Consider the following 14,656-nt stretch of genomic DNA (forward strand, 5'->3'; position numbering starts at 1 on the left):
CATGCCCCCCGCCTCCCATTGGATGCGGACGCCGCGCGCGCGCGGGGAGGGGCGGGGCCTGCGAGGGAGCGGGGGAGACCCCCGGGAGAGATCCCGGGAGAGAGAGACCCCCAGTATAGAGACCCCCTGATAGAGACCCCCGGGAGAGGCCCCAGGAGTGACCTTGGAGAGAGACCCTCAATAGACACCCCTGGGAGAGACTCCGGGGACAGACCTTCGATAGAGACCCCGGGGAGAGAGAGACCCCCAATAGAGAGACCCCCGATAGAGAGACCGACCCCCAATAGAGAGACTCCCGATAGACACCCCGAGGAGAGACCCCCAATAGAGAGACCCCGGGGAGATAGAGACCCCCAATAGAGAGACCCCCGATAGACACCTCGGGGAGAGACCCCCAACAGAGAGACCCCGGGGAGAGAGAGACCCCTAAAAGAGAGATCCCTAATAGAGAGACCCCTGATAGAGACGTCGGGAGAGACTCCAAGGAGAGACCCCCAAGAGAGTCCCCGGGTAGGGACCCCGGAGAGAGACCCCCAATGGAGACCCTGAACAGGGACTTTGGGGAGAGACTCCCCGACAAACACCCCTGCAGAGAGAGACCCCCAGGAGAGACACCAGAGAGAAACTCTGGGGAGAGATCCTCGATAGAGACCCCCCCATAGAGACCCTACAGAGACACCCCAGAGAGAGACCCCAGGATACAGACCCCCAGCAGAGAGAGACCCCAGAGAAAAACCCCTGGCAGAGACCCCCGACAGAGATCCCCAAGAGAGACTCCCGATAGAAACCCCAGCCTGAGACCCCAGAGACCCTGGCCAGAGCCCCCTCCCGTGCCCCAGGGCAGCTCTCCTGCCCAGGCAGGGGGTCTCCCCGGGGGCAGGGGGCTGTTCCTGGTTGAGCCCCAGGTGTTCACACTCTAAACTGCCCTCTGCACTGCGAGAGAAATTCCCTTTGCACAATGTGCCATAAAAGACACCAGGGCCTGCCAGGAACAGCCTCCTGCTGTGCAGAAACACTGACATCAAAGAACACCTTTGCCCAGACCTGCTCTAGTGGAAGGTGTCCCAAGATAGCCTTTAAGGTCCCTTCCAACCCAAACCATTCCATGATTCTGCTGCTAATGCTCTGTCATCTCCCCTCCCTGCCAGGTACTGCTGAGAGAAACGAGGAGCTGGTTGATTTGAAGATGTTAATAAAGACATTAACTAAAAAACCCTCCAGCAGAACTATTTTGCAACCCCTACTTCAAAAATTCCCTATTAGCTCTGTTTAAACACCTGAAATACCACAGAAGAAAATCATCACAGTTGACACTCCAATAACATTTCCATCATTGCTTTATTGATTCCAAACCTGAGGGGGGAAAATAGTTTAATTTACATACATTTTTACTTCCCTTACACCACTCACAGCAATGAGGCAACAGAGTTCAGTATTTCTGCGCAGAGCCTTCGTGTTTCATTTGCACTTTTGTGCTGCAAAGGCTTCTTGGAGATTAAGCACCAAGATGTGGTGGGAATATGGAGAACAAGCAGTGGTGGGGAGGGACATCAGGAAAGGTGTGCTGGGAAAAGAGGGAATGCTGCATCCTGCTCCTGGGATAAAAGCCACTGCACTCTGCAGGTGGTTAGAGTAGTTCCTGTGGGTCACTGTCAGCACCCAGGTTTTTAAGCACAGCAATTAACTCCCTCAAACTACAGATTTCACTGATCCCATGGGGTCAGGCTGCACCTCTGCCTGAGATCCCATTCCAGTCCTGGCTTGGCAGAGGTGAGCAGCAGGTCTGGTGTTGCTCTTTCCAAAGAGGAGGGGTGGCAAACAGGCCAGGAGCAAGATTTGGAGACAGAGCCTTGTATTCACAACTGTGATTTATGTGTCCAGGCTGGTGACAGCAGCTCTGCCAGGCACAGAGTGCAGCTGTGCCATCCAGCTGTGCTCCCACTGGGACAAGGCAGGAAGACTGTTTCCACTGGGGGATCCCCCTCTCCACTCCCAGGGAGAGAGTTGGTGAGCAGGGGAGGGAAACAGGCTGAGCTGTAACAGGCAAAGGAATTTTAAGGCTGGAGAATGGCTCCTGGCTTCACCCCTGCAGCAGACTCCTGGCCACAATCATCCTCATGACCTCGTTGGTACCTGCAGCAGGACAGGGTTGGAAAGGAAAGACAGTTAAGAGATGATCCAATATTTTACCCCCCAAAAAGGCCAAGGGAATTCTTCCCTGATCTGCAGTTTACAGCACAGAAAAGCTCTTCCCACCAGCTGAGGTGGCGTTTAGGAGGTGTTGGACCAAAATACAGCTGACAAGTGCCAGCAAATTGCTTGGGAAAGGCTTCAGATGGTGGTGCTGCCTTTTATTTGGGCATTGGTAGGGTGCAGGCACCAGGCACCGAGCAGAACTGGATTCATACCAACATCTGAGCTCTCTGCTTTACCATTTACAACAGACACAAAGGCTGCAAGCCCACTCAGTGTGGGAAGGAGGATGTCCCTTATCAGATATCCTGGTTGTAGGGGAAGGAATTTCGAAGGAGGAAAAACAAAATGTTGAGGAGGCCAAACTGAGAGCAGAAAAGGCCAGACACTGTTAGAGACATGGTGTCAAAGAGTGCAGGGAGACCAGAATCACAGGAAAGGAATTGTTAGGGAGAATCATCACGTGACAAGGAGTAATGGGATGGAACTGGACAGAGGCACTGCTAACATGACAACTAAATATCTTCCTCTGCTGTAAGGCTCTTAAAATAGACAGTAACTGCTCCAACACACCCAGAGCTCCCAGCCAGGGGACTCACACAGGACACCTCATGCTCAGAGCAAACCAGGACTCTGCAACCTAAGAATCCCAGAGTCATGTGGGAAGGTGGGGGCCTCCAGAGGGGGTTTTCTCTCCTGACTCCTCTGCCAGGTCGCTGGCAGTAAGAGTGTCTCTTACCTTCCAGGATCTGGTGGACTCTGATGTCTCGCACAAACTGCTGCACTGCATAATCCTTCAAGTAGCCGTAGCCCCCGTGCATCTGCAGAGCCTGGTTACAGATCTAAGAGGAGAACATCGCTGCTCAGGTGACTTCTGGAGGACACAGCAGTGGCAGAAGCCCGGTAAGACCCCAGGAACCTGGCCTCATTGTTTTTTTCCCCTGGTCACCCAGTCTCATCTCCTAAACCCCTGGTGTGACAGCACAGCTCTGCTCTCTGCCCCCATCAGTGCTGCTCTCACTGTGTCACGCTACCTAAATGCTGTTTCACATTAAGGGCGCGTTTATGCGGCCAGGACTGCACGGGAACACCCGGGGACGGGGATGGGAATACCCGGGAATGGGTATTTTTAGGGGGAAAAAGGCGCTTTTTTTGCTGCATTTCTGTGGTTTGCGGATGCAAACGCGAACCGCCCGATCGCCACCTGGCGACCACTCAGGGGAAGGGCCTGGAGGGCGCTGGTTTCCATGGCAACGCGACTCCGTGTGTCCCATCTGTCAATTTGGAACACAAAGCACAATAATAGCAAAAACACAGAGTGCTGAGAAAGCACAGTAGCTTCGAAATTACACTGATTTAGGGAGCGTCAAGGGGCAGGTTTGCTTTTCTCTCCCTTCTTGCTTTCTCTTTTCAGGGACGTTTTGATAAGGTATGGAAATAATAAGGTGTTTTTCAAGGTGATCAGGTATTTTTCAGTGGTCTAGGAAAGACCACTTGCTACCTAGGAATGATCATGGTGCAACATGGAAATTATCTTTTGAAAATAGAAATGCTCTGCTCCCTGTCCCATCTCCCTTCTTGGTCCCTTAGGAAGCAGTGGAGAAAGCACTTCAGAGAGACTGATCCTGCAGCATCCACAGGTGCAGAACTCTTGTCTTATAAAACACCCTGGTCCTGAAATCGTAACATGGTTTGAGCTGGAATGTTCCTTAAAGCTCATCTCGTTCCAAACCCCTGCCATGGGCAGGGACACCTTCCACTGGATCAGGTTGCTCCAAGCCCTGTCCAACCTGGCCTTGGACATTTCCAGGGATGGGGCAGCCACAGCTTCTCTGGGCAACGTGTGCCAGGGCCTCCCCACCCTCACAGGGAGGAATGTCTTCCTAAACCCTAATCTAAACCTCCTCTTTCAGTGTGAAGCCATTCCCCCTTGTCACTACCTGCTCTCATAAATATTCCCTGTCCAGCTTTCTCGTAAGCTCCCTCAGGTCCTGGAAGGCTGCAATCAGGTTACCCTGAAGCCTTCTTTTTTCCAGGCTGAACAAACCCAATTCTTTCAGCCTTTCCTTGTGGGAGAGCTGCTCTCCATCCCTCTGATCACCTGAGTGGCCTCCTCTGGACTCGCTCCAGCGGGTCCCTGTCCTGTCTACATGAGGCTCAGTGAACACACTTGGGTCTGAGTCGCCACGGCATCAAACTTCCTCCTGCCACCCTGGTCACCAAGGGGGGGGCCTCAGAAGCTCTGACAGCAAGTGGTGTTTGAGTGACCTACCAGGAAGCACTCGTCGGTGGCGAAGAGCTTGGCCATGGAGCAGAGCACGGCCGCGTCCTCCCGCCCGTCCTGCAGGGCCCGCGCCGCGTGCCGGACCATCAGCCGCGCCGCCACCAGCCTCGTGGCCATCTCTGCCAGCCCAAACTGCAGGTACTGCCACAGGGAGCACGAGCTCAGCACCCCCAGAGGGGCCTGAGCCGCGGCCCCACCGCCCCCAGGCAGCGCCCAGCCCCGACGCGCTTCCTCCCGCAGGGAAAGCGTGTTCCTGACTGCTCCGGGGAAAACCCTGAGAAGGGAGTGATGGCACCTCTGGCTGCCTGTTCAGCAGGGTCAGGAAGAGCACAGGGGTGCAGGGCTGATGGAAGGGTTACCTGATTGTTTGCCAGGGGTTCCCCGAACTGTTTGCGGACAGTGAGGTGTTCCTGAGCCAGGAGGACGGAGGCATGAGCAGCTCCTAATGAACACGAGGCTGGTGGGAGAAGCCAAGGACACAGGGTGAACATGAAGCCAATTCAGATGAGCATCAAGATGATCCTGCCCTTCACCCCTGCCCTTCTCACCGATGTTTATCCTGCCTCCATTCAGCCCCTGCATGGCGATGCTGAAGCCCTGCCCCTCAGCTCCCAGACGGTTGCCAACAGGAACAGCACAGTCCTCGAAGATAACAGCCCGAGTTGGCTGGGAATTCCAGCCTACCTGGGAAAAAACAGAGCACCTTCCAGCTGCCTGAAGAGCAGCACACCTCCAGCTCCTGCAGAGAACCACCCAGCCTGCACTCAACCCGTCGGTCTCATTGCCAAGCTGCCTCTGAGTGCTTTGTCCTCAGTGTGGAAACTGGAATGTATTTGAGAAAATGCACAGATCCAATGAACCTTCATGCTCCTGAGACTAAAATCCTTCACTTACCAAAGGGATGGGTATTTGGCAAACTTCACCAAAGCTGGACTTGGCTTGGTAAAGCCATGCCAAGTTGGGACTGCAGTCCCCTCCAAGAAGAGATCCCAAATGTTTTGCACAGACAAGCTCCTCAGGCCAAGAGGACATGGTCTCAAGCTGTGCCAGTGAGGGTTTAGGTTGGACATCAGGAAGAATTTCTTCACTGAAAGGGTTGTCAGGCATTGGAAGGGGCTGCCCAGGGAGGTTTGGAGTCCCCATCCCTGCAGGTGTTCAAGGATTCACTGGGCATGGCACTCAGTGCTCTGGGCTGGGGGACAAATTGGGCATCAGGCACAGTAATCTTGGAGGTCTTTTCCAACCTAAATTCTGTGATTCTGTGATCTCTGTCCTGCACTTCCCTCAAGCACTCAGGAAGGGCAAGCCAAGCCTCTTACCTTCCTCTCTTTCTTGCCAAAGCTGAGCCCTGGAGTGCCCTTCTCCACCACCAGGCAGGAGATGCCCTTGGGGCCTGGGCCTCCCGTGCGACACATGACCACATACACATCAGTGTCCCCTCCCCCGCTGATGAAGGCCTGCAGAAGGGCACAAAGAGAAAAGTGTGGCTTTCCTGTGCCAACCCTGAGCCTGCAGCAGCAGCTGGGATACAAAGGTGGAGGGGCAAAGACCCCATGGCCAGGAGGAATTTAGGGACTCCGGTGAAAGCTTTGCAGAGCACGTCTTGACTTGGGAGAATGCACAGAATAGAGGGGACAGCAGGGGATGGAAAGGACAGTGAGACCCAGGCCCCAGTGTGCAGGCAGCCTTAGGAGGAGCAAAGAGGTACCTTGGAGCCATTCAGGACGTAGGTGTCCCCTTTCCTCTGAGCTGAGGTCAGCAGGGAAGCTGCATCACTTCCACTCCCTGTTGGAGAGTTAAGGAAGCAGCCAGTGAAGCAGAGGGTGCAGAACCTACAAATTCTCCTCAGGAGACACCTGAGTTTGTACCATGAGCATCTCAGCAATCCCCACCTGCCCCTCCCCAACCTCCCAAATGAACATGAAAAGAAACTTTTCACCTCCCGCTCCATTCAGTGTTCACGTCCAGTTAAACTGTGTCAGGAGCACGGGAAGGGAGGTGGTTTCCTGGTTCAGGATGCTCACCTGGCTCAGTCAGGCAGTAAGAGGCAAATTTTTCCATGCTGCAGAGGGATGGGCAGAACCTGCGGCGCTGCTCCTCGCTGCCAAAGGTGTCGATCATCCAAACACACATGCTGGAGTGGGAGGGAAGGGGCAGCTTTACAGGGTGTGAGCACAGCCCTGGGAGGAAGGCAGGTCACACAAGAACATCCCTGGCTGAACAGAGCAAAGCTCCACGGGGCTCAGCCATAAGCCCTGAGGCCCGAAAGTGTATTGTTCCACCTCAAAACAGGGCAAAATGAGGTGTCCTGGAAGCCAGGAGATCACCTGCCATTCACCACAGACCCACTGCCCTGTGGGACAGCAGTAACAGCCTCTGTGCTCCCTCAGTGCTCAGCTCTACTCTGTCTTAGAAAACTGCACCTGGAAGGAGGAGGCATCACCATTCCAGCTTCCAGTGCCAAGTGAGCCTGCCCCTGGACATGTCTGTACAAGCAGGACAGGACCCTGGTATCAGGTGGTGCCTCTGGGCTCTGTTACAGTATGGCCAATGCACAAAAGCCTTTTCCAAACAAGTTACTATCTATAGACAGCTTAAATGGGAGACCAGGGAACAAAATCCAGAACTTAATCCCATCTTGCATGCCACAAAGCTAAAATTACTTCTTGGTGGCATCCCTTGTAGTCTATTTGTTTACTGCCATCCAGGGATCCTCACAGGGACGTGCCTACTCGAGGTCACAATTTCAATATTTAAATGAGCAGCACCCAGGAAGCTGTTCCAGCTGGATTTGGAGCCCACAGAGCAGCTGTGTTTTCCACCCACCCCTCTGCAGACACACTCACTTGTGGATGCTCATGTAAGCAGTGGTGCTGGTGCATCCTGTTGATAAAGCCTCAAAGATTATGGAAGTGTCGAGTCGTGACAATCCGGAGCCACCGACATCTGGTTTCACATAGATCCCACCAAAGCCCAGCTGGGCTGCCTTCCGCATGGTTTCCACTGGGAATATTTCCTGTTGGGGCAGGCAGAGATATTCCAAGTGAATATTCATCATCAATTCAATCTTCTGGTACATCTGGGCTACCAAGTCCAGTCCCACACTCCTTGCAGAGTTTAAGTTGACCGAGTGGGTTAAAGGAGAGGTGGCTCCCTACGCAGACACGTTCCATCTTCAGGAGTAAATCCGGGTTTCAGGCGATGGAACAGCCTGGTTAGGAAAGCTTTAAAGTATTTCTGATGACTTCCCACCCCAGCTGCAGCAGCAGCTTCAATGAACACCTTTACAGATGGCACAACAGCACCAAGGAGGTATTGCAGGAACCCCTTCGTGAGACCCAAGGATCACAACACGTTAAAGGAGGGAAAAGTGAGCAGTCCAAGCCCTCCAAGGCTGTCATACCTTTTCATCCCACTCAGCCATGTAAGGAGCCATCTCCTTGGCAGCAAAATCAAGGGCAACTTTTTGGAATTCCTTCTGATCCTCAGTCAGTCCAACAGATGCTGGAAAAGCAGGAAGAGATTGGAATATGTGTCAGTTATGGGAGAGCAGCAAAACCACCTCTTCTATACCTCAAACTCATACAAACAGCTCAGGGTCTGCTGCAGAGACCATTGCTCCGTTTCTCAGGAGTATCAGAGGGCTTTGGGAGGGGCTTTCTTAGGGCAAAACAAACACTATCCCAGGTTGCTTCAAGCCCTGTCTGACCTGGCCTTGACCACTTCCAGGGACGGGGCAGCCACAGCTTCTCTGGGCAACCTGTGCCAGCTGGAATTCTGCCAGAAGAATTTCTTCCTAACATCTGACCTAAATCACTCCTCTTCCAGTTTAAATCCATTCCCCTTTGTCCTATCAGTCTGCCCATGCAAAAAACCCGCTTTCCTTCTTTTTTATAATCCCCCTTTTCTGAGATATTCTTTGATTTCACTGTCAAGCCTGGAAAACCATGACGGTCTAACAAAGGTAAGGGAGGTACAGGGAGGTGGGAGGACCTTTCCTTGTGGGTTCTGTCCCACTGCTGGGCATGGTCTAACAAAGGTAAGGGAGGTACAAAGAGGGGGAAAGACCTTTCCTTGCAGATGTGCTCTAACAAAGGTAAGGGGGGGTAGAGGGATGGGGAAAGATGTTTACTTGTGGGTTCTGTCCCACTGCTGGGAACGGTCTAAAAAAGGTAAAGGAGGCACAGGGAGGGCGAAGGACCTTTCCTTGAGGGCACTGCCCCACTGCCGGCCACCCACTGCGGGGTGTCCGAGCCCGCATCGCCCTGGGCGGGTGCAGGGACACAGGCAGCAGGGACACAAGGAGAATGGACACATCCCTCCAGGCGGGCACAGTTCTTGGACCACCGATCCCTCTCCATCTTCCCCCACGCCGCCTCCCCCCGGGCCGCGGGGGGACATCCCCGGGGGGGATATCGGGGGCCGGGCAGGCGGAGCCGGGGCCGGGATCGGGGCATCCCCGGGATCGGGGCATCCCCGGATCCTTACGGTCGATGCAGGACGCGATCCCCCGCCGCCCCAGCGCCAGCCGGGCCGCCACCCGCGGGGCCGCTCGCCACGCCATGGCCATGGCCGGGGCCGTCCCCGTTCCCGGTTCCCGGCTCCCGGCGGGGCAGGCTGGGAGCTGTAGTCCTGCCCTCGGCACCGCCCGCCCGAGCGGGGAGGGAGCGAGGGGAGCCGGCCCTGCCCCGGCGTTTGCATAGCGGGCACCGCTTCCTCCCGCAGCCCGAGCATCCTCATCCCGCACCGGCACCGGGGAGCGGCGCGGCCGGTGAGCGGGAGAGAGGGGGGTGGGAGAGAGGGAGAGAGGGAGGGAGGGAGGGGAAGGGAGGGGAGGGGAGAAGCTTGGCATGGGAGGTGGAAAAGTTGATGCCAGGCGGCCTGGCAGGAGGAGGCCAGCGCGGAGCCGCGGAACTCCTGCTGACAGAGGGGGCAGGGGATGGCCCGCCCGGCTCGGCGCTTGGCACGGGATGGGGCGGGTCGGGAGGGACCTCTGGGGATGATCCGGTCCAGCCCCCCCTGCCAGGGCAGGGTCACCTGGCGCAGGTGACGCGGAAACGCGTTCGGGTGGGGTTTGACGTCTGCAAAGGGAGACATTCCCGGAGGGACTTCAGCGAGCGAGGCGCGGAGAGCAACAGGCTGAGCCGGAGCCCCCGGTGCGGGGCTGGGCTCCGCAGGGAAGCGCTTCTCCCTTTTCCAGAGGCACAGCCCCTCTGGCTCAGCCCACGCGGCTCCGGGACTGTTCTCCAGCGGCTCTGGAGCAGGAATCCAGCCCCGCTGCTGGTGTCCATCAGCCCAGGGCGCGGTCCCCAGCCCCTGCCAGCATTCGCACTGATAGAGGAAGTGGCTGAGCTCAGGGAAAGATTTATTCGCTCTCCACTCTCCCTACAGCTCTGTCTCAGCCAGCTCTACTTTTCCCAGCTTGCCTGAATACGCAGTAATTCCTCCTCCTTAATTCCTCCTCCTTCTCTCGTTCGTCAGGCGAAGATAATTCAAAGAGACCAGAGATGCCTTGGCCGAGCAGAAAGAGAGACAAAGGAGCAGTAGCAGGTCCGTGCTGACATCCTGACTGATTTAGCATCTCTCATTTGAGGTTCCAAGCTGTAGTGAAACTACAGGCAGCCAAATTAACCGTCTGCCTTTCAGAGCCACATGTTTTACAGACAGCATTTCCTGTGTAGAATGGGCTGAGCACCCAGGCGAGACAGAGACAAGTCTGCTGGCTGTGTGATAAGGACAATGATGTATATTCTGCTTAGGAATATGTAATTCATGCCCATTTATGAAGAGCTTTCAGGTCCTACACATTAGAAATGGCCAGTCAGAGTGTGTAGTGCCAGGAAGCTGATGGGAAAAGGAAAAAAGCAAAAACCTTTCACTGGAGGCACCATTATGTGGTGTTAAAAGATGAAAAAAAATTCACAGTTGGCTCATCCATGCCACTCTAACAAATAACCACCTTCTTACCCTTTAATCACTTCTTAATAATTGGTTTGTTTTTTTTTTTTACCTGAGTCCTGAAGAAACAAGGGATATGAATCCCTTCTGAACAGGTAGCTCAGTGGAGGCTTAAGATAAGGTTTCCAGCTACAGGAATAGAAATAGCTTACTTTTGTGCTGAAAGTTCCTGTTACTCACCAGATTCACCTAAACCAACTTCATTGCCTGCAGCTGATTTCTCAGCAATTAATTAAAAAAATTTCAACTCCACTTCATGTGGGCAACATGGTCTATCCTTTTTTTTTTTTAATGACTGTGACTTTAAAATTCCATTTGTGCATGCTGCACACACATACACACAAAAATATACTTATTTCAGATGCAAATTAGAAATACTCAGAATCACTGGTGCATAATGCTACTACCTTACCCCTAACACCTGGGGTGCACCAAACCTCTGCTGCAGTCAGGTGAAACCAGCTTAAACAACTAAAAATATTTTAGCACCAGTCATTGCAGAAAAATATGAAACAAAATGTGTTTTACCTGAACGGGTTTTTTTCTTTCTCTTAAGATAAAAAAGAGCCTGATGCTAAAATTGCCAAAACCGAGGAGGAGACTTCGGATAAGGAGGAGGAGGAGGAGAAGTCTGCAAAACCTCCAGCTGGGAGCTCCAAGTCAGGATGGAAGAACTGGAAGAAGACAAAAGAATCTGAGTCTGGTGGGGAGGAAAGCAAGATCACTTACTGTCACTGGCTGCTGAAATCAGAACCAGAGAGCAGGCTGGAGAAGGGGGTGGATGTGAAAGTAAGCACTGACCCCCATCCTTACTCAGCAGGGCACAGCAGCAGTGTCACCCCTGCCCAGAGTGGCAGGACCAGACAGCTCAGATTGTTTTTTCTTCTCTAAACCCGTTTGTCTTCCTGGAAATAGAAAGATGTGACGTTGTGTTTTTCCAGGGTGACAGCCTTGGGGTTTCATACGTGTAATAAAAGAGGAAATCAGGTCCTCAGGATGCTTGGCTGTTGATCACAGGGGCAGCATCTATTTCAGGCTCTGCCTTTATACCACTGCAGTGCTCCTCCTTTGCAAAGGCTTTTCTTCAGCCCCTGTGGGAAGAAAAAATTGTGTCAAGTTCATATTATAATAGAAGGAGCTACTAGCAGCAAATGTTTAGGCTCAGCGTCGACAATGACACAGTGAGGATCAGACACCTCCTGAATTAACCTGATTTTCATTCCATTTGGCAGTTCAGCATTGATGACTTGAAAGCTCAGCCCAATCAGACAACCTGCTGGGATGGAGTGAGAAACTACCAGGTAAGAAGCACATGGAAAAAGCACCAGGAGTAGCACCAGGAAAAAGGTGGCTCCCCCCACAGATAACTGGTTCCCTTTCCTGAAGCATTTCCTTTGTTTATACAGGTGCATTTTGGCAGGAGTCTAAAGTCTAAACTCCTTAGTTGCCTCTAGGTCAGGGGTAGATTCAGTCTGGGGAATATTCTGTCAATACTGACACCTTTTAGCAAGTCTGTACTTGCCCAAATATGCCCTGTCAGTGTAGAGCTTTCTCTTCCAAAGGAATTCCACGTGGTTCCTCTACTAGATATGATCCCTGTACTATATATGCTTCCCCCCATACATGATCTGCTCTGCTGCCTGTTTGCTAACAGCCAGTTAAGTCTTTGGAACAAGGGTGGCTGAGCTGTTGAATTCCCACACACTTTCTAACCAACAGGATCTTGCTCTTCGGCCTTGTTTTTCCTTATTTTAATTCCAACACAAAAACATCTCTATGACAACTGTAGGAAAATCTGAGTAGCTCTGAAGCACATCTACCTCTCTTGCTGTTAGTTCCTGTTCCTGGCTGCTTGTAATGAAGCCCTGAGAGCTTGATAGGAAGAGATGAAAGTCTCTTGTTTGCCCCTGACAGGCAAGGAATTTCCTGAGAGCCATGAAAATTGGGCAGCAGGCTTTCTTCTACCACAGTAACTGTAAAGAGCCTGGCATTGTGGCCATTGTCAAGGTGAGTGTGTCTGTGTTCTGTGTTTTGGGGGGAGTGGTAATGGATGGGTATCCAACAGCTCCTTACCTGTGCCTCAGCACCAAAGGAGTGCAGGAGTTGTCCAGTCTGAGCAGGGAATGAGCCCTGGGCACCTCAGCTCAGCAGTCCAGGGCTGACTCAAGCATCTGTCCCCAGAGAGATGGAACCACAGTGCTGTTTTCCTGCTGACATTTCAGGGCACTCCCAGCCAAGCCAAGTGTTGCTCCACACTCTGATTCAAATCTGACTCACTAAGTTCAGCTGAGCCCACAAGGCATTAATATAAAACCCAGGGCACAGAAAAGCTTTTTCTCTAAGAGCACAACTCACCACAAGGACTATCATCACCTACCCAGTTTTGCTCTGCTGCATGTTTTCCTGCCACACTGATCTCCAGAAGGTGATGCTTCACTGACAGCTGGAGTGTTCTGCAGTGCTTCGACCCAAGAAATGTGAAGGAAACACATCTCACCAGTAGAATGGAGTCCAGGGGAAGCAAGGCTGATTTTTGCACTCAGATTATTCCTTGCGTCTAGTCACAGCTTTTTTCAAAGGGCATTTCATACCCTTTGCTGACAGTTGTTTTAAACTGGTGGGAACTTGTCTCTCATTCTTTTCCCCTTTCTGCTCCAGATTGTAAAGGAGGCCTACCCTGATCACACACAGTTTGATCAGAAGGATCCCCACTATGATTCCACCAGCAGAAAGGAGAACCCCAAATGGTCCATGGTAACGTACTGCACTAAATACAGCTGTTCCAAGCTCTGTGTGCAAACTGAGTGAAGGGAGAAGCCTCTTTGCATCATATTGCAAATCTTGATCTTCTGTCCTGGCCTAGCTGCCTTTTTCTCTCTCAAGAGAAAATCAATCTTATTTTCTCTGTCTCTTCCCCTATCCCCACCAAAAGGCTGCCAAAATGTTATCTCCCTAAATTTTCAAACCTTAGGTGGGTGCAGAGCATGGCAGAACTCTGGGTTAGGAAAATGAACATCTTTAAGTACCAATCTCAGTCCACAGCAAACAAAGCTGTACTTTTGAGGCACGTTAAATTGTAGGGAAGGGACTGATCATGGGCTGGCTCCATCCCACATCTGACTTGTGTGTTGTCTGTGACAACATGAATGCACACTCTGTTGCACAGTGCTAATTCATGTGAGGAGATCACCTGCCAGAAGCACCTGGAAGTTCTTTTGGCCTCAGGCAAGGAAAAAACCTTCCAGGCTGTGATAAGGTGGTGCACATCAGTCATTTGCTTCGGTTTTAAACCTTTATCCCCTCCAAAGATGTTATGTGCCATCTGGAGGCTATACCCCTCCCCAACCCTGCTCCTTTGCTGCCCACCCTGCCCAGGTGGACGTGCAGTTTGTGCGGATGACGAAGAGGTTCATCCCCCTCTCGGAGATCAAGGCTCACCACCTGGCACACAAAGCAGATGGGGGGCCCCTGAAGGACATGATGCTCTTCACAAGACAACGTCTTTCCATCCAACCACTGACACAAGGTAAGAACTCCCTTGGACTCCTGAGACCATTCCCTCTGGGAGAGACGGAACCTGCAAGTTCCACTTACGGCTTTTTCTGTCTTTTTAATGCAGAGCAATTTGATTTTGTCTTGAGCCTGGAAGAGGAAAAGCCACATTAAGGAGCTGAGAGCTGCCCAGCTTCCCCCCAGCCTGCTGATGCCTCCTCCTCAACCAGCACAGTTCTCAAGTTTACCTGCTCAGCTGCAGCCCCACGAACACGCCCACACACGATTCTCAGCCACACGTCCCTTACTCTGACACACTGTTATTTTTGCTTATTTTTAAATAAATAAAGCCTTTTGGAATCAACTGCAGCTTCTCAGTTTTTAATAGGGGAAGAATCTGATATTTATCTCTTGAAGGACCAAACAGATACATCCTCTTTGAGGTGTTTAGTTCCGGATCTAGTGCAGTTCCATGTACTGCAGAGGGACATTTTTCTGCAGAAAGGTATCACTAAGTTCCGTCTAGGACAAGAAAATTTAGAATAATAGAATCATAGAATGGCCTGGGTTGGAAGGGACCTTAAAGATCATCTTGTTCTACCCCTGCTTCCACCCTGCTACCCCTGGCCTTGACCACTTCTAGGGATGGGGCAGCCACAGCTTCTCTGGGCAACCTGTTCCTGTCCTTCCCCACCCTCACAGGGAAGAATTTCTTCCTAAGATCTAATC

The 14,656-nt window shown here is 52.4% G+C and overlaps 2 protein-coding genes across 4 annotated transcripts; one reads left to right on the forward strand and one right to left on the reverse strand.

Moving 5' to 3' along the window:
- Positions 1 to 1,319: 1,319 nt before the first annotated feature.
- On the reverse strand, positions 1,320 to 9,085 carry ACAD8 (acyl-CoA dehydrogenase family member 8). The gene is made up of 11 exons (XM_032709642.1): positions 8,966 to 9,085; positions 7,881 to 7,981; positions 7,324 to 7,493; positions 6,502 to 6,611; positions 6,186 to 6,262; positions 5,797 to 5,934; positions 5,026 to 5,161; positions 4,837 to 4,934; positions 4,466 to 4,618; positions 2,933 to 3,035; positions 1,320 to 2,133 (listed from the first exon to the last, which is right to left on the reverse strand). Exons 1-11 carry the CDS (start codon positions 9,045 to 9,047, stop codon positions 2,081 to 2,083), a joined length of 1,221 nt encoding a protein of 406 aa, XP_032565533.1. The 5' UTR covers positions 9,048 to 9,085; the 3' UTR covers positions 1,320 to 2,080.
- THYN1 (thymocyte nuclear protein 1) lies at positions 2,772 to 14,291 on the forward strand. 3 transcript variants are annotated; one of them, XM_032709644.1, is made up of 9 exons: positions 2,772 to 2,860; positions 2,940 to 3,096; positions 9,959 to 10,027; positions 10,992 to 11,224; positions 11,668 to 11,736; positions 12,350 to 12,442; positions 13,094 to 13,189; positions 13,811 to 13,961; positions 14,055 to 14,291. In XM_032709644.1, exons 3-9 carry the CDS (start codon positions 9,985 to 9,987, stop codon positions 14,099 to 14,101), a joined length of 732 nt encoding a protein of 243 aa, XP_032565535.1. In that variant the 5' UTR covers positions 2,772 to 2,860; positions 2,940 to 3,096; positions 9,959 to 9,984; the 3' UTR covers positions 14,102 to 14,291. The 3 variants fall into 3 exon arrangements, with proteins under 3 accessions (XP_032565535.1, XP_032565536.1, XP_032565534.1); XM_032709645.1 differs by lacking the exons at positions 2,772 to 2,860; positions 2,940 to 3,096 and adding an exon at positions 8,358 to 8,441; XM_032709643.1 differs by lacking the exons at positions 2,772 to 2,860; positions 2,940 to 3,096 and adding an exon at positions 9,119 to 9,248.
- The last annotated feature ends 365 nt before the right edge of the window (positions 14,292 to 14,656 follow it).

Source organism: Chiroxiphia lanceolata, chromosome 23, assembly GCF_009829145.1.
Source record: "Chiroxiphia lanceolata isolate bChiLan1 chromosome 23, bChiLan1.pri, whole genome shotgun sequence".
NCBI lineage: Eukaryota > Metazoa > Chordata > Aves > Passeriformes > Pipridae > Chiroxiphia > Chiroxiphia lanceolata.